At 40.2% G+C, this 23,302-nt stretch overlaps 1 protein-coding gene across 1 annotated transcript in view; it reads left to right on the top strand.

Annotated features, from left to right (window-relative positions):
• Positions 1–1,469: 1,469 nt before the first annotated feature.
• igdcc3.L (immunoglobulin superfamily, DCC subclass, member 3 L homeolog) overlaps positions 1,470–23,302 on the top strand; it is a 66,660-nt gene continuing 44,827 nt past the window's right edge. Inside the window, exons 1-2 of the mRNA XM_018253289.2 lie at positions 1,470–2,360; positions 16,437–16,742. Coding sequence (XP_018108778.1) covers positions 2,297–2,360; positions 16,437–16,742 — 370 coding nt within the window. The 5' untranslated portion in view covers positions 1,470–2,296. The remainder of the gene's footprint in view (positions 2,361–16,436; positions 16,743–23,302) is intronic.

Here is a 23,302-nt window from a genome sequence, read left to right as displayed (position 1 = left end):
TATTATCTCACTGCTACTATAGGCACCATCTCTCCCTGCTATACCTGCTATCCCACAGTCACAGTCCCTTCCAAAAGTCTATTATCCCACTGTGACTAAACAGCACCATTTCATCCTACTATATCTGTTATCCTGCAGCCATTATTTAGCTTTTACACTGTCAACTATATGGTGAGCTCCATGGAATCTTACCTAACTAAACCTCCTAAAGACAACTTTGCCTGCCCAAAATTGTATTCAGAGGCCATTATACATTCTTTTACATTACCTGTTTTGCCATTATTCCCCAAGATCCTTGCATGATGTCCCACAACTTTTCTTTTTTTCTGGGTATTTCTCTTACCAGCATTTTTCTTTCCATTCCGTTTTCTTCCCAGTATTCCCAGTATGACAAAAACTATAAGGGACATGCACGCTAAATAAACAGGGGTTAATAATAAATAAAAACTCTGGAAGGGCAAACACTGCCTTGGGGTCCTACAATTGTCAATGTGCTAAATGATGTTAAACAATGCAATGGAAGAAATAAGAGCTGTAAATGGAAAGACAAAGCAGTATAGGTGAAAAGCAGGGGGTAAAATGATAGGAGTGGAAGGAATGCCATAGTGCAGAGAGAAGCAGCAACATTGGTACAGCTGTGGGAGCTTGGAACATTGATTCAGCTTGTGATCCAATCTGGTGCTCCTGCTGTGCACATACCTCTTTCATCCTTCAATATAGATAAATTCTATTGTTCCTTCTGTTCTTGTAATTTCCCATTTTAGTTTGGGGTAAAATATGCATCCCATAGAGAGAATGCCCACCCGGAAATCTTTCTTCCTTTCTCTTGCTCCTTATAAATACATGATCTGGTGCAGTGTAGCTCCCATTCTAAAGTCTCCCTGGGGCATCCCATATCCGCTCTTTTTTCCTATTTCACTCTGACAGTTTCTTCTCCCTGACATGCCTTCTCTTTGATTTCAGTTTAACCCTGTTGTGTACTTTGTTAGGATCTAAAAAATACAATGGTACTTGTGGCAGTACAAATAGTTTGCTGATTCACATCTTTTCCCCTCTGAAGCAGAATAAATACTGTACGGCTTTCCTCTGGATCTGTCATAAGCTAAAAAACATAGAAAAGTTCAACTCTATGGACATTTATCTACCTGATATCTTGTAGACTTCTAGGATATGTCACTGTGTCTAAGAATCCTTTGCTATATTAGGCTTGCTGCAATGCCTCTGATACTGTATAATCCCAATGTCTGTCTAATCATATATTCATTTAGGTAATTATGGTTTCCTCACCTGTCCCTACCTCTTCCATTCTCCCTACTGCCCCCCTGTGCTTCTCTTTTTAGCTGTCCCAAATCCTGTGTTCTTTTCTACTGTGCTTGATATTTCCCATTCTATTTCTTCTGTACAGGTACCAACCATACTCATTATTCCTCTTCTCTTCTCTTGCTGTTATCTATCTTGGAATCAAACATTCCTCCTCCTCAGCTCACCAACATGTGTTCAATGTATTCATAGTTTATCTTGGTATCTCAAACTTTGACTTGTTACTGTGTCTGATTTTTTGGTCCCAATCATTTTGTCCTGTCCCACCCCCACTGTCTGGTGTTTTCCATCCTCACACTGACTTGATGTTATCTCTCTGTTACTATCACTCATTCTCTTCTTGCCCGTCTCTATGATATCTGGAGGTTCAGTCTTTTGTTCCAGCTTTTTGTTTCCAAGGTGTCCACGAAAACCCAATCAGATCTATTCCCCTACACCAGTATAAGATGATATTGAGATTTTTATGCTCAGAGAACTGACACAATACATTGGAACTGGTACACATAAAGATCTTCTCATGCATCATTAAAAAAGCAGCAAAAATGCAGTGGTGATCTAACAAGGTTTAGGGTAGAGGAATCGCAGGCATCTGTGATTGGCTCCTCCTGAAATCCACATTCCCGCATTGGGGATCCCTTGCCTAAAAAGTGCACTGGCAGAAAGCACAAGCTGGATCTTTTGTTCCCCAGAAAGGGCCTCAAGAGAACTGTGATGAGAGGGAGGGGAGGGGGACCTGGGAGCTGCTGGTTCAGTGCACACACACTCACACACTCACACTGATGGCTCTCTAGGAGCAAGGGGGATGCTGGCAATTTTTAATGCATGCTCAAGATGATGCAAACGTGTCCCCAATTGTCCCAATGAGGAGTGACTGAACCCCCCTGGCTGTCTGGCTTTCTTTGTGCGTCTGCTCTCTCCACTCTGCTCTTGCCTTACAGCATTCTCCTGTTTTTTGGAAACACTACAAAGTGAACCTATGGCTTGGGGAGGCTGTGCGTGGTCCTTTGGATTTACAGTAGGACTGATTATATCTCTCCTGGGTAAGTACTTGCAATGCACAGTCTTGGATTTAACCCCTAAGGGACCCAGTGAGGCTTTAGGACATGGTAGGGAATAGAACTGCTGATTTTCTTTGCCACAGTAGGGGTTAATGTCATTGCTGCACCTCTGAGAATGGGTGCAGGTACTGTCAGCATCAGCATGGGGGGGTGCAGGTGAAGAGGGGGCACTTAACCCAGACACATACTTAAATATTTCAGACGCAGTTATATTAAAAGGTCATGTAACTGTCAATAAAGGCACATTTGTGCACCCGTTGGGCTTCTTGCATGTGCGGTGCATGGGTGCAATGTCACTGCTCCATTATAACTTTGTGCACATTGTACAGTGATAGGTACAGATATCTCTCATTGGATTAGAGAGAGTGTGTCTCTTGCATGACTGTGTTATTACCCCACTGCCTGTCACTGACTGCTCTGTATAGTTTGCTTCTCTTATCTGCTGCATGTGTCCCAAGCAATTCTGCACCATCTAACCAACTGTTTGGGTACCGCTGGTATGCTGTTGCCATTGCATCCCTTATCAGAACATCCCTTTGCATTAAGGCTACAGTGGGTCTAAGCATTGTCTCTGAGCCGGGTGTGTAACACTCTCACTGTCTACTACACTAGTAAAGCACATGGCTGTGTCAACAAGTCTCCCAGCAGCAGGGAATTGTGCCAAATGGCAATAACCGGAGAGCAGGACACACAACAAGCTACCTATGGTCTGTGCCTTAAACGCTTACTGCTGGGATATCCTAAATATCAGTGATGCTGAAAATAACAGTAAATGGATGTTTAACTCCCCCACTCTTGCTGAACTACAGTGGCGGTAGAGGATCCTGGGAGTTGTACCACCAATACAACTGGGCAAAGAGGCTGGAAACCCCTAGGGCAAACAAATTAATGCTACCTGTGCATTTTAAAGACTGGGATAACAGCGACATAAGATGTGACATCTTTTCTAGATTATTGCTTATAATAATGAAGCCCTAGGGGTATATTGCCCATCTTTGCTTATGTTCCCTTTTTGTACAGACAGCTGTACTGCCTGCATGAACATCCACACTGTATATACACTGTGTGGTCTGTAGCTGGCTCTGTCAGGCGTGATTAATCCATTCTGCTCAAAAATGCAGGGGGCTCCTTTTGTTTGAGAGCAAAGACTATCATAATCCTGTATAATTAGGGTTATTATGGTGTTTTTAACCCAGGACTGCTTTGCTAAGACTGACATTGCTAAGCACATCACCAAATATTATTTGGTAAATAAAAAATATTATAACTGATGCTAGTGGGCAATTTAATTATCCATAACAGTGACATTTGCTACCCACCTTACCCACCTACTTACCGTTCCAGCAGCAATAATGGGCCAAACTGACAGTAATGTGCATTCATTGCCGTTGTAGGTTCCCTGTAGAACATGGGAGACGGGCATCATTAATCTGTAGTGATCGTTACTTTTATTAGGGGAATGCAAGCAGTAACTAAATGGGCCTCACATAGCAGTAATATGCAGTGGGAAAGAAAAGAATCTCTGCAAAAGCAAATGCAAGGTCTGATGGTTATTGAACTACAGCTCCCAGCATCTACTGATACCACAAGGCTGTTGAAACTTTTAAATGTAGTTGCACAAGAGCTGCATGATGATGAATAATATGATCCTACATAGATTTTTTTTTTGCTTTTGAGCTCATGTTACTGCTAAGGGTGGGATCTGTTATCCAGAAAGCCCAGGACCAGAGCACTGGATAGGTCCCATACCTGTATTGCTCAAAATAGCTTTGCAGTGGTATATTGCTGGTTCTGGCAAAGCAAGGGTTACATGAACTAGAGTTGACTCTAGGTTAAAATTTGGATTTTCAGAACCATCCTCTCAGCAGCCCCCTAGAGGTAATGTCTGGCACTGCAAGAGCACAAAAGATTCCTTGACATTTCCCTACACCTGCTCTTTCTGTGCTGGATTCTTACTGTGAGGGAATGGGACCCTTGAGTGACCTTGCGCAGCAGCAGAGAGAATGGTGTTTATTAAGCATCTTCTATTTTGGAATCAACTACATGTTGTTTAGGTTATCAGACCAGTATCTGCCCAATGTACACTGACTTGAGTCGCACAAATTCAGCCCTTCAGAGCTATATTGATTTTCTTACTCCTAAATCCTTAAATTTGTTCTGGAAATTCCTAAACTGGCCTCAGTTTCAGTCTGCCCTGGGTGTCAGAAGACTATCACTGTCAGGCTTAGGAAGAAGGACATATCTATTAGAACCTGCAGAATAATATACATATACCAATATTCCATGGAAGGGTTGCTGCACCACAACATTCTTTGGGCACGCTACAATTTGCTGAGTGCATTGACCTCAAAACGGATGTGCTCAAACACGTGACTTAGAGGGAACATTGTGCCCAAGGCAGGGGCGTAACTAGATGTTACTGGGCCCCACAGCAAATTAATTTTAGGGCCCCCAACATATTCAGTGTTTGTCCTGTTTTAACAATATATGTTGAAATTGCTCATCAATGAGAGCCTCATGGGGCCCCCTGTATCTCCTGGGCCGTCTGCAGCCGCAGGGTCTGCTTACTCTGTAGTTACGCCCCTGGCCCAAGGGCTTATTACACTTCATACGTGCTGCAGACTGTGCTAGTTTCTGCGCAGCTATGCATCTATATTATATATACAGGTATGTAATCCAGAATGTTCAGGACCCAGGGTTTTCCGGATAACGATATTTCCATAATTTGGATCTTCATACTTAAAGGGTAGAGGCACACTATGCTATTTGGGGGAGATTAGACACCCAGCGTCAAATCGCCTATTCTTCGGAAGACTAATCTCTCTGCAATGCCTCTCGCTGGCTATATTGTAAGTCGCTGGCGGACAGGCACACTTCGTTTTCCGAAGACGCCTGAAATTGCCTCACGAGGAAACTTCAAGCAACTTCCTGTGCAATCCCGCCGGTGATTTCGATTCTAGCCGGCGGGAAGGCATTGTGGGGAGATTAGTCACCCGAGGAAGAGGCGGTTTGTCGCTGGGTGACTAATCTCCCCCAAAAAGCATAGTGTGTCTCTACCCTTAAAGTATGAAGATCCATATTATGGAAATATCCGTTACCTGGAAAACCCCGGGTCCCAAACATTCTGGATTACATAAATAGCATTGTGTGCCTCTACCCTAAATCTACTAGAAAATAATGTAAACATTAAAGAAACTCAATAGGCTTATTAATTATATCTTAGTTGGGACTAAGTACAAGCTACTGTTTTATTATTTTAGAGAAAAAGGAAATCGTTTTTAAAAATTTGGATTATTTGGATAAAATGGAGTCTATGGGAAATGTTCATTCCGTAATTCGGATAACGGATCCCATACCTGTATTGCTAGCAATTCATTGTGTAGGTTCATTTTAAACGTGAAACTCTGTGCTACGTTCATATGCTACGTTCATATTATTGAGGAGCTTCATTCTCTATTTACAAAGGTTCAAACACACACAGAAACTACCAGTATTACTCCATTCTGTGACTGCTGGTGTGAAATCACAAGGTGCATAAGGTTAGGAAGGGGGCAGGCTATTTCCCCCCATGTGGCCCAATGTTCTAGCATCCCTCCCTTCTCCTGTAAGAGATTATGTGACTGCTCTGCTGGCCCCTGCTTCCTCCTCTCTGTAATTTCCTGCTCTCCATTGTCTTGTCCATGCCTGGCTTTGTGCATATCTGTTAATCTTCCCTTTAAATGTGAAACCACTTCAACAACTCCAGTGCAGCATCGGAATTACACCACTGGCTCTGCACAGAAAGTGCTGCATAAAGAAGCAGGAGCAGAGAGTTGTGTCTGTTACGCTGACATTTAGCACCGAACACTGTACAAGTAAAATGATGTGTAACACAGAAAGGGAATGAGAGTTGTATTTGTACGGATAGAGTATTATTAGTGATATATTCTCAGGTACATAGAACTAACATGTTCCACACGTGTGTCTAAGAGGAATGACAGCTGTGTGATTTGCACAGAAAAACTGTATATATAATGTGTATTGTATGTATATTACATTTGTATATATCTAATTCCTTGCATTTAGGCTGTTGACCAATTTTCTTTCTTTCTTTCACCTTTGATTTATGTTTTAGTATGATGTAGGGAGTGATATCCTGAGACAATTGGCAATTGGTTTTCTTTTTTTATTATTTGTGGCTTTTGAGTTATTTAGCTTTTTATTCAGCAGCTCTCTATTTTGCAATGTTAGCAAGCTGGTTGCTAGCGTCCAAATTACCCTAGAAATGCATTGATTGGAATAAGAGACTGGATTATGAATAGGAGAGGCCTGCTTAGATAGATGCATAATGAAAATTAGCAATAACAATACATTTGTAGCCATACAGAGCATTAGTTTTTTTTAGGGATGCACCAAAACCACTATTTTGGATTCGGCCGAACCCCTGAATCCTTTGTGAAAGATTCGGCTGTATGCCGAACCCCAATTTCCATATTTAAATTAGGGGTGGGAAGGGGAAAACATTTTTACTTCCTTGTTTTGTGACAAAAAGTCATGTGATTTCCCTCCCCACCCCAAATTTGCATATGCAAATTAGGATTTGGATTCGATTTGGCCGGGTAGAAGGATTCGGCCGCATTGGAATCCTGCTGTAAAAGCCAGAATCCTGGATTCGGTACATCCCTAATTTTTTTAGATGGGGTCAGTGACCCCCATTTTAAAGCTGGAAAGTGTCAGAAGAAAAAGGCAAATAATTCAAAAGAAATAGTGGAGACCAATTGAAAAGGTGCTTATAACTGGCCATTCTATTACATACTAAAAGTAAACATAAAGGTGAACCACCACTTTAATATCAGTGAAATGTTGTCCCTCTGGATTTACTTTCAAAGATAGGGGCAAATTCACTAAGATTCGTAGTTGCGCCAGGCGTAACTTCGCCGCACTTCGCCACACTTCGCTAGGCGTAGTTTCGCCAGCGCTCCTCAAATTCACTAAAATCCGAAGTTGCGCTCAGGGGTAGCCTAAGGTTGCGAAGTTGCGCTAGCGTTGATTCGCTAAGTGAAGTGAAGTTACGCTAGCGATGGTTAATTTGCATACGGCGCCAAATTCAAATTACAATGGAGGAATATGTAGCAGAACTACAAATGCCTGGGAAACCTTCAAAACATCAAATAAAATTTTTATTTTGCCCTACACATGTGCCCACTGTGTAGTTAAGTTGCCATGAGTTAGGAAATGTAGGGGGGAAGGAGGGGAGCCCCAAAAAAAATTTCGATCTTTTTCAGCCTATCACTCATAATATAGAAAAAACGCCAGCGTTTTTTGGGACTTAGAAAAAATTTGAACTTTTTTTGAAGAAATCCCTATCTACTCTATTGCGATTCGCCTGGTCTGAGGTGGCGAAGGAAGTCTAGCGTAAAAGGTAGCGTTCAGTACAATGCGCGTGTTAGTGAATTTGCGTAGTTACGTCCGTTGCGCAAATTCGCCAGGCATAAGGGTGCGAAGTAACACTAGCGAATCTACGCCAGCGTTCGTTAGTGAAGTAATGAAAATGCCCAACGCTAGCGAATTGACGCTAGCGTTAGGCGCTTCGTCGCTTAGTGAATTTTCCCCATAGTGAGAAAAAAAGAGACAATAAGAGAGATGTGAGATATATGTGTGTATGAGATAGAGAGGCCAGTGAAAGACAGATTTGTGCATATTATAACAGAGAGAACATGGAAAGACAGTTTTTTTAAATAAAAAAATAGCAAAGAGAAGACAATATTTGCATGTCATACATTGTGAAGTGGGATGTGAGAGCAGTGTGCAGTAAGGGGAGTGATAGCAATAATAATAATAGCAGTGTGGCACACAGTACAGACGTGGGAGAAAGGAAGAGAAGTGCAGAAGAGGGAGAGACAGCTGCACAAACTAGATATGAATGGTGACTGAGAGTTTGATAGCTGAATGCAGTACAATGAGAGAGACGACAGTTGGAGAGTAATGCTATTTGTCATACAATAAGTGAAGGGCAGATCTGTGCAGCACAGGGAATAAGAAAGAGCTATGCAGAATCGTGAGTTAGAGATGCTGCACACAGTATAGTCAATAAAAAGAGTCACATACAATACAATATAACTAAGAGACAGCTGTATACTGTACAGTGAATGAGGCATCTCCATGCTTTACTGTAAATAAGAAATCACTGTACTCTACATGCAATACATCAAATACGAGACTGCTGTCCATTGTCCAGTGGATAGTAATGATATACAGTAAAAGATAATGTATGAGGTACAGTGTATAAGAGTGAGCTGCATGATGTATAAAAGATAATGTATGATGTGCAGTGAATTAGAGATAAATAGTGGCAATGAAAAGGAGATAACTATTAAGCGAATAAGAGAAAACTTTAAGCTGTACAGTGAATTACGGTATCATATAAAGTGAAGTAGAGATAGCTCTATCATACACAGTGGATAAGCAATAGCTGCAATCTGTACAGTGAATAATAAGAGAGAGCCTAAGCAACCTAAGCAGTATGTGATCAGTGTATGGTGTTATTAGAAGCAGAATCTCATGTGCCACTTCCCAACACATGGGTTAGACCCAGTGGTAAATCCATGTGTGGGAAAGGTTGTAACAGCTTTAAATTCACTGCCAGAAATAACTATAAATGGACTTTCTACTATAAAGATTATTGGGTTTAGCAATGTGCCACTTTTACCCAAAACGAATGTATTATCATTGGTTAATATGCTCTTTAAGTTAATAGTAATAGGGTCAATATGCTTGCCTGTAATTTAATTTTATGTCAATTGCTGGATTTCAGGGCCTTTTATATGCAAATGTATATGCTAATTAATTATGGAGTAAGATGCTGTGTTATTCTAAGTGCGTTTCTTAGCTGTATACGTGATATTTATTATTATTACTGTGTTTATGTTTCTATACATTCCATATACACAAAGAACATGTGCTAAAAATGTTGCACCCAGAATGCTGTAAATATTGTAAATAGTGTCACAACAACTGTAATGAGAATTAATGAAGTGTAAAGGTGATTGGCCAGGATGAGTATAAAAAAAATCAGGGCAAGATTAATGACTGCTTGTTCTTTTTTTTTTACGGGCTCTAATGACAATTGCCATTGCTTCAACGGACCAACTACATATCATGTTCTTGTCATAATGACATTTGTTTTAACCAAATCATTACACCCCCATTACTGAGTTTACTGTAATGCAATGCACTTTCCTGTTCAGTTTTAAGGGCAAATTCATCAAGGGTCGAATATCAAGGGTTAATTAACCCTCGATATTCGACTGGGGTATGAAAACCCTTCGACTTCGAATATCGAAGTCGAAGGATTTTGCGCAAATACTTCGATCGAATGATCGAAGGAATAATCGTTCGATCGAACGATTAAATCTTTCGGATCTAACGATTCAAAGGATTTTAATCCAACGATCGAAAGGATTATCCTTCGACCAAAAAAAGTTAGGCAAGCCTTTGGGGACCTTCCCCATAGGCTAACATTGAGCTCGGTAGCATTTAGGTGGCGAACTAGGGGGTTGAAGTTTTTTCTTAAAGAGACAGTACTTTGACTATCGAATGGTCGAATAGTCGAACGATTTTTAGTTCGAATCCTACAATTCAAAGTCGAAGGTCGAAGTAGCCCATTCGATGGTCGAAGTAGCCAAAAAAACACTTCGAAATCAAAGTTCTATTCCTTCACTCGAACTTAATGAATGGGCCCCCTAAAGTTCCCTTTTAGAATTAAGACCTTCATGTCCTGAAGACTGTGATTTTGACTGCAGAAGTGTTGCCCCACGAGTGTATCACATGATTTGGTGTTGATTTTATGTCTGTGATGGTTTATCCTGGTGCACAATTTGTTCACCAATGTATGGGAAAGGACGATTTATGAATTCAAATGTATGAAGTTATTTAACACTTTAAGACAGGGCCTTAATATAGGGTCAGGTTTCATGTCACACTATGTGACCGGACTGAATCCAGACCCCTGGACTATTTACAACCCACCCTAATTCATTGTATTATCTCTACAATTCATCTCTATCTATCTGTAACTTCCTAATTTATTGGCCATGAATACCTTTCACTGATCTAACAGTACATATGCTGTGCCTTTCTAGCTTTCATTTGTATTTTGCCTGACGAAGGGGCCTTGGTGCTCTGAAAGCTTGCAATGTATTTTTACTGTTAGCCAATATAGGTATCACTTCTACAAATACTTTTTGTATCTGTTTTTTTTTGTATTTGTTACTATGTAACTATGTAACTCCATTTCAGGGTTAATAACTTGGCCTTGGAATAGAAAAGGTTAAGGCTCACTGCCAGACTTTGGCATTCCATAGACAGCTGCACCCAGATGAGGGCTCATTTAATTGGCCCAACATTATCCTTCTAATTTGACTAATGAAGAAAAGCTTAACGTTTGAGCACATTTGAGCACATTTTGCATATCATCAAGAGAGAGAGGAAAACAGGATTGTGGGTGGGTTTAATACAGAAAATAATTCCAGAGATACCAACAGTGGATTTCTGGTTGCTGTCCACTTCAGTACTTTATTAATTTATTAATTTATGGCCAAAATCTGCATTTTACTGGTCAAACTATGATGCTGGGCTGCAACCACTTAAAAGCCAAAATGAACAGCCATGCCGGCCAATGACTTTTAGTGGTGCAAGTGGACTGGGCAGATTGTCCATCCATGTTTATTCAAGTGTGAACATCATTAATACCATATCATGCGTCCACTGCTTAGGGGAAAATTCTCAAAAGACTTACTAGTCAGTGTATTTGGAGTAAAATGGAGCTCATTAAGAGAATATTTCACTTTCAATTGTTCCAAAATTAACTACAATTTGCATCTTCTGCCGAATTAAAATTGTGGCCCGAACTGCAACTCATTAACTACTTCAGATAAGGCCAAGTCAAGGTCCTTCTCATGCATGTAGCTCAAGCATAAAAGGCACATATAAATACATTCAAACTTTTTGAACTTATCTAGAAATCTTTGGATATCTTTTTTTCTATCCACCCTATTGTACCAAACCACGTCCACTTCCACCCTTTCTGGAGCTGCAGTTAGGAACGGACCCATGGAAATGCATTTTCAGTAGCCAGTACCTATAGAGTAATTATCTGTTTAAATAATAAGATGCGCGTGATACATTTCCCTCTTTCTACAACAAATTGTTTATATATATGAAAGGAAAGAGAAGATGTGAAAAGTATGATACATGCTAATTTATTAAAACAGATGCCGCTCTGCAGAGAATCCATGGGTTGCAGCTGGGGAATGTCCCAATATTGGTGAGAAAAGGCCTGAATACCATCCATGAATTATCTGTGTAACGTAATAACTTCCAACTGTGTCAGCTACTGGGAATCCTCCCTAGGGGAAGCGAGTGATGTGTAATTGGAGGAAGCTTGAGGGTCACACACATCAAGCTCACAAATGCTGCGCTTTCCTCTTCTCTAAGTGGGCTCTCAAGTGCTTGAGGACACGATGCTTACTCCTTCGTTTTTCCTACTGCTTTACCTGCATTAGGGGTGACTGAGGCCACAAGGATAAAAAATAATTCCTCTAATGAACAAGCTGAAAGCTGTCAGCTCTTAACCTGGGAACAGGTGGGCAATGTGTGGGGCAGCAGGACTGTATATTTTTTTGACCCCCATTTGAAAGCTGAAAAGAGTCAGAAGACAAATAATTAAAAAACACATTTAAAAAAATAATGAAGACCAGTTGAAAAGTTGCTTAGAACTGGCCATTTTATAACATACTAAAAGTTAACTTAAAGGTGACCATTGGCATTCCCAAATACATTAATAAACCCCTAAAATTGAAACCCCTCCTAATCTAGAGGAAGGGGGAGACCTGCACGGAACCAGGGATTTAACCCCTACCAGTCCCTTTTGTACCACCCCACAGCAGCAGGGTCTGCTCTCTTTATTGTTTAAGCATTGTAGAATGCAGTTGAGGGGATTCATAATGAGCCCCAGCAATAATGGTGTCCCTTGGACAACTGATCTCATGTCAAAAGGGTGATATTCATATTGGTCATTTTTAATGTTGTTGCTTTGGCTTGATTGCATTTATATGTTAGTGCTTTTCAAAAACAGATATGGCCAAGCTGTTGCCCTGTAGATTTTGTTGAACTACAGCTAACAGAATTCTTTGGGAATTTGTATCTCAGCAACATCCGGAGCACTACTGATTATTATGGCTAATGCATACTAATTAAACATGTATGTGCCTACTACCACTGTGTGGCTACTACCATGGGGTGTAACTACAGGCAATGCAATCTCATCTTTATCCAGGCAGAAGATAAAAAGACCAGCAGTATAAAGTGCTAATGCGCAATCAGACATACAGGGGTTCAAAGATATTGCTTGGATGGGAAAGGTGCAATCAAGGAATTAATTGGGAGCAAAGGAACTTGAGGCAGGTAAGTGGGCAGCCTTGGATCAAATTTTGCCCTGGCCCCCTGAAGAGTTTGATAGTTTATCTGGACACAGGGCTACTGCTCAAACTCAGAAGATAGATTTATTTGCAAGGTGCACTCTAAACGGTTACAATTTTGCAACATTTAGTTAATACATTTCTCAGCAGCATCTCTGGAGTATTAGCAACAATTGTATCAAGTCTAACAGCTGCCTGTAATGAAACCCAGAGATTCTGCTCAGCAGGGACAAAGATAAGAAATGTATCAACTAAATGTATCCTTTTAGAACAGTTTACAGGATCGGCGACCCCCCCCTCCCAGAGCTGCTTCAGAAGGAGAGAAATGACACTTTACACTTCAATATTAGAAAAACCGTCACACATAGAAAATAGAAGGTCATTGGAAAAAGTCGATATTTCTGGTGATCTATCTGAAAACAACTAATTGTTTGAAGGTGAACCACCCCTTTAAGCATCGTTTGTACGAAGCAGATTTTTATGCATTAGCCTGTCTAGACAACTTCTTTTTATTCTTATATTATTTATTGTCTGAATTCTAGGGGCTTTTTTAAGTGCCAAGCAAAACAATTTCAGTTCCTATAACATTTTGTACGCTAGCAAGCAAGAATTTTAAGCTTAAACTTTTACCAGCCTACATTGTTAGCTTGACCTGACTTTGATATCCAGTTAGCATATTCAATTTTAACACCTCTTGGCCCTAAGTTATAATGCTGCTCAGTAAGTGTCTGTCAAATAAAACCCATTGTATCCCAGCTATGCTATGCATTTCACAAGACTTCTTGTGAAATGACATATTTGAAGATATTTACCTTAAGGTGTCCATACACGGGCCGATAAAAGCTTATTGGCCCGTGTATGGGGCCCCCACGGGCTTCCCTGATCGAGATCTGGCCGAAAGTCGGCCAGATCTCGATCGGATGGGACAAAAAATCCTGTCGGATCGTGGCCACATCTGTTCGTTGATGCGGTCCCGCAATCTGACCGCCCGTTCCCATTCGTTAGGATCCGATCATTGGGCCCTAGGGCCCACGATCGGATTAGCCCGATATTATAATTATATAATCAAAACCAAAGCAACTAATACATTGAATCCAGTGATTTTGGTTTTGTGCACCAGTTTAGGGGAGAAAAATCTGTGAAAGAGAAGCCTGTCTAATTCAGAAAGGAGGTGAGAAACACACAACTGACCATAGACCATGATTCATAGACCTAATTGATTCCTTTTCTCTGCTACTTTTGCTGTTTTCCAGGATCTGTATGTAACGCCCAGTGTATGTTAGTTATATGCCATTGTCTGAGTTGAGTTAGATTGATTTTCCCTTGTGTTGGTGATGCCGGTGTTTGTTAATGTTCCTTTGTGTTTGCAAAACAAATGAGTGCTGCTAATGATTTGGTGGAGGTCATTATAAATGCGGCCCGGCACTGGAATCGGCACAGATGACACCATATGGGAGAATGGACTTCTTCTTTTCCCATGATTTAAAGGGGCTCTTCAGTGAAATGCCCATGTATGTGCTGCTTTGTCATCATGGGAATCAGATTAGTGTGCTCCCCCATGGGGGCAATGTTGGACATTCATATGTAAATGATGGGCAGCAATTGGTGTTGAGCCAATTTTTGCGTGGCAGGGCCATCAGAGCAGAGTAATCCTTCAATGAAAAACTCTATCCCAGGTTGGAAAAGCTCAATAGTCAGGTCTTAGAGCATCACCCTCAAAAGCACAGCACAACATTGTTATCTTTCTTGCACATAAATGGCATTACTATAAAGTGTTCACAATAATCCCTACAACGAATATGGTATAAAGATTACAGATATAACATGATATTTTTTTAAAAATATTTGTGTGTTGTTGGCTTTTCTTTGAGGCCATCAGACAATCTGGAGTTAAGATGTGGCCACAGTTCTTTAGAAAAGGAATGGTGTGGCCCCAGGCCATACTATTAGATGATTATGATGTGATCAACCTTAAAACCTGGTATCTTTCGATTACATTTATAGACGAATATGTTCTTTTCAATTCTGAATCTATACATTTCCATATATTAGATGTTTGTGTGATTTATTGGTATTGTATTAATGCCTAGTCTATATCTGAATATTTGCATTTAGATAATTTTGGTATTAAAAATCCCCCAAGCTCAAAATCGCTCAACATATAACTTACCGTGTAAGGGGTAATTATAGATGAAAAAATATGCACAGAGACCGTCAACAGCTGCAAAAGCCAGCAATATATTACCATACATGAAAAGGCATTCAGACCCTTGGGATGAAAGCATGCTTTTTGTGTTGGACTACAATGTGCCGTATTTGGCACAAGCTCACATAAAAAGGCTGTTGTGGAACTCCAAAAAATTCTGAGGAAAGCAACTAAATTAATAAAGCTCATGGATAATTTTGTTATGCTGAAATATCAAATATAAATCAGGTTTCTAGTTCCCTGGGAAAGGTAAGAATACAAATAGATAGAATCATATATATAATATAATAATATTAAAAGGTTACTGGGTGATGCTGCTGGGGTTTGCAGTTTTTACAGGCTGAATATCTTTTGTGTGTCTGTGTGTAGCGATGCTGTCTGGCGGTTAGACCGAGGGAATGGATGCAATGATTTAAGGCAAAAAGAAAAGAGAGACATAAAGAGCCAATAACTGAGGCCGGCAGCAAACATACCCCACAGAAAACAAGCAATGCAGAATAATGATCTGTTTCCGCCTCCCTCCTTTTCTCTTAATAAAGTGAAGGGATTTACTTAAAGGTCTTCCAAAAAAAAAACTTTTCTATCCCAAACAAGAACTTTTCAGAGCAAAGGAGGTGCCTGTGATCCTTCAGAGTTTAATATCAGAGAAGGATAATACTTGGAAACAATCACTCATACAAAGGGAGAGGTTATTAGATACAGCAGCAGTAGATGAGCAGAAAGATATTGTTGTATAGATAGATTATAGGGGATAAAATACGCTATAAGATATGCAAGCAAGGTTATATACGCAGGGGTACTGCTATCCAGCGGTTCTCTATGACAAATCAATCACTGCAAAATGCAACTCCGCTCCTTAGCTGGACCCTTGCAAAGAACCTTGCGCACCAGTGGTTCTGAAACAAAATTTATTGAAGAACAATGAGCAAAGTAATCATCATTACATCACATGGTTCCACTTAAGTCTCTTCTTCTCCCAGTTTACCAGGATCAGTGTGCCTCAAAGGGATTTCACTAACTATTCCTACCCACACTATATCTGCTTGGTGGAGCACTTAACTGCTCTTACTAGTTCACACTGTCTATCTCACACTCCAGAGGTGGGCTGTACCTGCCCTTGTTCATGGGGGCCCTAATTCCTTTTAGGTGTTCATAATGAAAAATCAGTATCACAGTGTGCATGTTCCATGTGCCTCTTATCTATTTTCCTAAATTTGCCAAGTACGGCGACTTTTGTTTTATAGTGTTTAATGGTTTCAAAGCTACATTTACCATGTGAAATAATCAAAATAATAATGATTTACAGAATAATTGGGATTATAGTTGGTTGGGCAGTGATATTATAGAGTCCTGTTTATTCCAGAGTTTGTAATGCCCTGTGTTGATCATCTGCAGGTTACTGTGACTCAGTGGAGTTGGTGTTCACAGTGGAACCCAGTGATGAAGTTGCTGTACCAGGACAGCCTTTGACTCTTTTCTGCTCGGCAGATGGGGTGCAACCAATCACCATCACATGGAGGAAGAATGGCTCTCCCATTTGGAACAAGGCCCATGCATTGCCTTTGCCTAATGGCACACTGTACATTCCACTCTTTCACTCGGTGCATGAAGATGAACCCTCTGACCAAGGAGAATATGACTGTGTGGCACAGAATCGCTTTGGGTCAGTAGTAAGCCGCAAGGCTAAAGTACAGACAGCAGGTGAGTTCTCATTATATTCTTGCTCATAACCAGTACAGTATGTTACTAGAAGTTTAATAAAACCAGGCATATTTCTTGTTATCCTATATTTATTTCAGGAGTTTCTCAATTATCTGCTTTCTGGTGATGAGTAATATCTATTAGATTTCACCATTCCAATACTACATACATTTTGTTTTAATGAACAAGGTGGATATCTATGTTTAATATATAGCAAAGTTACCACTTTAGCAAAGTCCTATTGCAGTCAATTATATCATTTTTGTGAACTGTGGATATGCTTATACTTTTTATAGTCACTTAAAGTCCAGTGAAATTTGCTTAAAATGTTAGGCACCGTTAGCCTAAATCAACAGATTCTCATATACATATCATGGTCATCATTTAGATCTAACCCTCTAAAACGAATTCACACACACGTATTATATATAGGCAATATGAAGAAGTAGTGTTACTATTTCCCTATACTGGGGTCAAGACCTATAGACTTCACTTGATTTGCAAGGGAGCTTTTCAGGTGAGACGGGTCCTACAGTAATTCACAAGGGGGTTATGGGAGTTGCTATTCGTCAACAACTGGAAGGTCACGCTTAGGATATTCCCTATATTTTATTTCTTGGCAGTCCAGTTGCCATCCAATATCAGGTTGATGTGAATGGTACCTTTGGATGAATTATGAGTTGTCTGATGCATTTGTGGGGTTTGTGCACTTTCAAATGCATCTTTGGGGTACTGGGAGCTACAGTATAATGTGATAAAAGTGTTGTTTGTTGATTTCCTTGTCCATTGAGACAAATATAAAAAAATATATACTAGCCAAATGAATATTGATAAATGGAGGTATTCATTCTATCATGTAACCTCAGTATATTCAGTTCAAGGCTTCAAGCTATAAAATAAAATGTGCAATCAGCTGTAGCAATTCTGTTCTGCACAATAAAAAGACGTCGCAGTTACATGTTATTGTAATGTAACATTTCCCTTTTATTAGATTATCATCTTTTCAGCCATTTTTAATAGTCTTCGTGAATTTAAATAACTACTGAATTCTATAAAAATATATTTAAAGGTCTTAGGCCATTGAAAATTAAAGGGGGAGTACAATTATCTCGGTGATCCAGAAATGGTATATTCATTATCACTACCTCTTCCCTAGCTCGTTGTTTTGTTAAATCATAGTCAAGGCTTTGTTGATATTTAAACAGCATCCATGAGCATATCAGTATTTGAGTGCTATGGAATCTGTGTCCTATCACAATTTACACACAAAAAAATAATTCATTTTAAAATAGGGAAAAATAGGAAATTTGGAGCAGAGAGGTTGATCCTTGTAAACTGCTATCTGAAGCAAGGTTCTCATCTGACAGTGAGCTCAGTCATGTACAGGCATAAGTAAATAACATCAGAAGAGCTTGATGTGTCCACAACTCTCATTTGGTGCTTGGCTGTATTCAGTAGATTATTAGTGGGGGAGGTCTTTTTATTATTTATTTATATATATATATATATATATATATATATATATATATATATATATATAGTAATGTCCAAATGACAAAGCTAATGCCTCCTTTACTTGCTGAGCGTCCTTCTCCGGCTGCATTGATTGGTGGGAAATGAAGGCAGCTGAGATGATACTCACATTGCAAGTCCCATGAACTCAGCTCCATGTGCTCTAACTATCAGTGGAGGTTTTTATATTTAGTCAGATATAGTGCTATTAACTGTACATTGTGCTCAGGGAGTCCCTGCCCATTAGAGCTTGAGAGCTAGGATTGGTGTCTGGGGTGCAGATCAATTCCCTAACATAATGAAATGAGTTTTGCATGTTCCACTGTGAAATACTGCCTACTTCATAATATTCTTCAGAAATGGCATTTTATCAGGCAGCAGGATTACACTTGTAGTCTGTGAAAACCCATTAAATATTTTAGGACATCAAGTGAATCACCCAGTGTCATTTGAAGGTAGACCTTAGGTCACGGAGCAATGGCAAGGAAAACCAGTAAGAGACACCTTTATTGGAAGCATTTAATGACTGACAATAGGATACACCTTTGCTGTGTGTTTATTTTTTTCTATATACAGGTATGGGATCCCTTATCCAAAAACTCATTATCAGAAAACTCCAAATTATGGAAAGGCTGACTCCCATAGACTCCATTTTATCCAAATAATCCAGATTTTTAAAAAGGATTTCCTTTTTCTCAGTAACAATCAAACAGTACCTTGTACTTCATCCAAACTAAGATATACTGTAATTAATTCTTATTGGAAGCAAAATCAACCTATTGGGTTTATTTAATGTTTATATGATTTTCTAGTAGACTTAAGACATGAAGACCCAAGTTACAGAAAGATCCATTCTACAGAAAACCCCAGGTCCCGAGCATTCTGGATAACAGGTCCGATACCTGTATTGTGTAAAGTTTACAACAGGCGTCAACAGCCCTGCCCAGAGGAAGTGCAAAGGAAGAATCTTCTCTCTTTACTTGGCATATGCAACCTCTGAGAAATGTTTTTCCCACAACGCAACAGCCCTGTAGTTACCACCTAGTTAAGATTAACTGGCATGTGGTACTAAGATAGATGAGTGCAAGTAAGCACAAGTGCATTGTGTACACACCCAGGAATTGTAAATGTGTGATTGCGTGGTTGTGTAATGTGTGATTAGGGTATTTCAATATATAATATTATGTAAATATGTATATTTGGGAAACTGAATACTACAAAACTTTCAGTACAAATGTGGAGAAATGTAGAAAACAGGAGAGAATAATAGAAAATGTAATGACAATTAAAAGGATTTCCTTCCTTTAAAAATGTGAGTTAATTGGTGGTTTCAGATATTTTAATGAATGTGGTAAAGCTTAGATGGTTGGTTTAAAGACCTCAAGTAATTGGAATTCCCACTAGTAAATTAGAATAATATCAGGCAACCATCTTTAGTAATCATGAAATAATTAATTGGCATTTCTGTTTGAGGTTGCTATGAGTAACAGATCACAGATCTCTGAAGTTGTCCTGCATATTATAATAACTGTTAACAGGTCTTGGTGATGGTTGTGAATTCTAATGAGTCTTTAGTTTTAGAAGGAGTACAGTGCAGCTGGACTGAGATGTCTTATTAGATCGTCAAGCAAGGTTGACTGACTGCCCTGGGCCCTTCATATCTTTGAAATCTGTATGTTGGAAAATGACGTTAAAGCTCAATGAACACACCATACCCTGCTCTTTACTCTTCAGACAGCAGTGACAGACGGTGTTTAAGGAATAGCAGATATAGTTTGGTATAATGGTGCAAATAGTAGGAAGTACTGTAAATAAATAGCCTCTGGGAATAGATATAGTAGGAAGAGATGATGCCTATAGTATTACTGGGGTTAAAGGGACCACTGAGGTTAATAGTCTCTGGGAAGGGACTGTGGCTGTGGGATAGCAGGTATAGTAGGGAGAGATGGTGCCTATAGTAGCAGTGGGATAATAGTCTCTGGGAAGGGAGTGTGACTGTGGGATAGCAGGTATAGTAGGAAGAGATGGTGCCTATAGTAGCAGTGGGATAATAGTCTTTGGGAAGGGACTGTGACTGTGGGATAGCAGGTATAGTAGGGAGAGATGGTGCCTATAGTAGCAGTGGGATAATAGTCTCTGGGAAGGGAGTGTGACTGTGGGATAGCAGGTATAGTAGGAAGAGATGGTGCCTATAGTAGCAGTGGGATAATAGTCTTTGGGAAGGGACTGTGACTGTGGGATAGCAGGTATAGTAGGGAGAGATGGTGCCTGTAGTAGCAGTGGAATAATAGTCTCTGGGAAGGGACTGTGGCTGTGAGATATCAGGTATAGTATGATGTGATGATGTCTATATAAGCTTTTAGAACAAAAAGAGGGGAAGAGTAGGGTAAGATCATGATCCCTATATAAGTGTTGGGGACTCTGGCAAGAGCATGTATCTGTGGCACAGCAACAAATTCCCAGCATCAATTGCCAGCCTACCAATGGCTCATTTTGATATTATCAGGCTAAAGAAATACTGTAACGTATGTCCATGTCATTCTTCAGTGACAGATTTGTTAAATTCAAAACACAGATTGTAATGTATGTAAAATAGTGGGAAGGGGGGGGGTAATTTAACTTCATTTAAATGAATTTCATTTTAATAATGAGAGGTAGCTTTACTCTTCAATTCTTTGGTTCATTTTCAAGCAGTTATGGAGAATTCAAATTGTTATTGTTTCTAAACTATTAACAGAGCACATACTAGAGATGATTTCCCTGCAGGTGCAAATGGTGGAGTGCAAGTATTCCTTTAGCTGCCTCTTGCATAAATCCCATGCACACAGTGTGACCCATATTGAATGCCCAGCACCAGCAGGTTAAGGATAACACAGAGATATGAATTAGTATATGAATTGACACGCTGGGTAAATTGGCTGGAGATGTGCCATAGATCTTTATTTGCACTCATGAGTTGAAGGATGTACAGTAGAACAGGGGGTCAGAACATAAACCAGGAACATCCAGTAATGTCACCATTACAGGGAGGAGGAGACCTAAAAGGATTAGTGATACATTATGTTATGGGTCTCCATTAGACACATTATTAGGATTCTACAACAAAGGAATGTAATTACCGGAGAAGGTTGCCAAGAACATACGCAGACACCCCGCTTAAATATCCCACCATTACATAGGATGGCTCTTTAAAAGATATCTTTTCCCCTGGCTCTGTGGCTCATAAGGACCTTCACTTCCTATTTTGAGAGACAGTTCTAAGAAGAATTAGAGTGAAATGGCTGGCTTGGGAAATTGCTCATGGACGTCAGTCTAGGTGATGAGGAAGGCTACACCATGGAACCCCAGAAGGTAACTGGTGAGTCAAGAGGGGGTGTACCTTAAAATGCACATGCCTTCGGAACACAAACAACTACTCTGTGCCATAGCATTGATAATAGAAGTATTTGTAGCTGAGCCTTTATTAGGCTTTCAAAATTTCTACTCCATCACCAGTGCAGTAGTCTAACCCCTGCCAATTGGAAACCTGATAATGTTCTAAAAAAGGACTGTGAAAAGTCAATATTGGCATAGGCCATTTTTGTACATTTCTGAGAACCAAACTTTGAATGACAGGGGAATAAGGACAGTCTATTCATCAAACATCGTTTGGGAAGGGGGGCAACATGACTGGCAGGCCTTCAGCTTGACAATGCTGGTTTAGAAGGAAGTGTAGTAAACAGCCATAAATCCACCAGCATTTCTCTTTTATCCAGTTTTTTTTTCTTCCTTTAATTTTCCCCTCTCAAATTGCACAGCTTGCTTATAATAGGTATGGTGATGAGGCTTGGCATTTATCTAGGGGCGCTTGTGAATAATGCATCCTGCCGGGGAGCGAGGTTTCAAATAGAACAGTGCACCATCAGTTTCCATGGATAATGGGGAGGACCAGTCACCTTAATAATATGAGCCAGATGGCATGGAGCCTGCAGTGTTGATATCGCTGCAGATGAAAGGCCACAATCAGAACACAGAATAACCTTGGCTTATTCCAAATGAATGCTATTTTAAATAGGCAAATGGTATTTTTTTTTCATTTTGCACTTAGATTGGGGGGTTTTGTGGGCTCCATCTTGCAAGATTTGGGGCCTTGAGTAATTTCCCATCTAGGGCAGCATCCCATCCCCCTATTTGCCTGCTGCCTTTAAGATTAATGGTTCCCCTTTGTGCCTGTGCAGAGCCCAGTTTTTACGCCTTTGAAGCAGGGCTGCGTTCTTCCCCGTAACACGACTCACTGACTCATTTTCACAGGTCACATGAGAGGGACAATGACAGAAGAGGCTGCCTTTGGGCCAAACTAATGATATTTTGGCGCAACAGAGGCAACCAATAAGAGGAGGCTTGAGTCTGTGTGCATAGTTCTAGCGATGTTTAACCCATCATCTGCTACAGAGAGACTGGCAGAATGCCCTTTCCTATCAAGGAGACTGCCTGCGGCAGTGGGAGGCACTTCTTACCTAGCCATGCTGATAAAACAAATTTTGACTCACGTGGAATAAAGAAAGCATTTTCCACACATCTGGGGTTAGTATCTGAGCACCAGTCAGGCACCAAAGACTCAGCAAATTCAGTATTTATTATCAGCACATCAGATTTATCACATTCAAGTTGTACCTAATACTGCTATCAGGTGACTTCCTATCACCTTCTCTAAATCAAGGTCAGTATCCTGCTTTGCTTGCTTAGCTCCCTAGTTTGAGAAATCACACTCAGCTCGGATAGGTAACTAGGAAACTTGCGGGGGTTGGAAAATCACCCTCCCTTCCAGAGGGTTAGACTGATTGTGTCAAACAATTTTTAGGGTAAGTCCATACTGGGTGTTTTGGGGAGATTTGGTCGCCTGGCCTTCCTTTCTCCCCAAATGCCCAGTGTGGCCTGACCCTTACATCAGTGCTTATATCTAACTCTATTTTAACAAAAATGTAGTCTCGATTTTTCATCTGCGCTTTTCTTACATATAGGGGCACTGGAACAGTATCCAAAAGCCAAGTTGTTGATAGGAGCATGCC

Source organism: Xenopus laevis, chromosome 3L, assembly GCF_017654675.1.
Source record: "Xenopus laevis strain J_2021 chromosome 3L, Xenopus_laevis_v10.1, whole genome shotgun sequence".
NCBI lineage: Eukaryota > Metazoa > Chordata > Amphibia > Anura > Pipidae > Xenopus > Xenopus laevis.
This window is presented reverse-complemented; position numbering and strand designations above follow the sequence as displayed.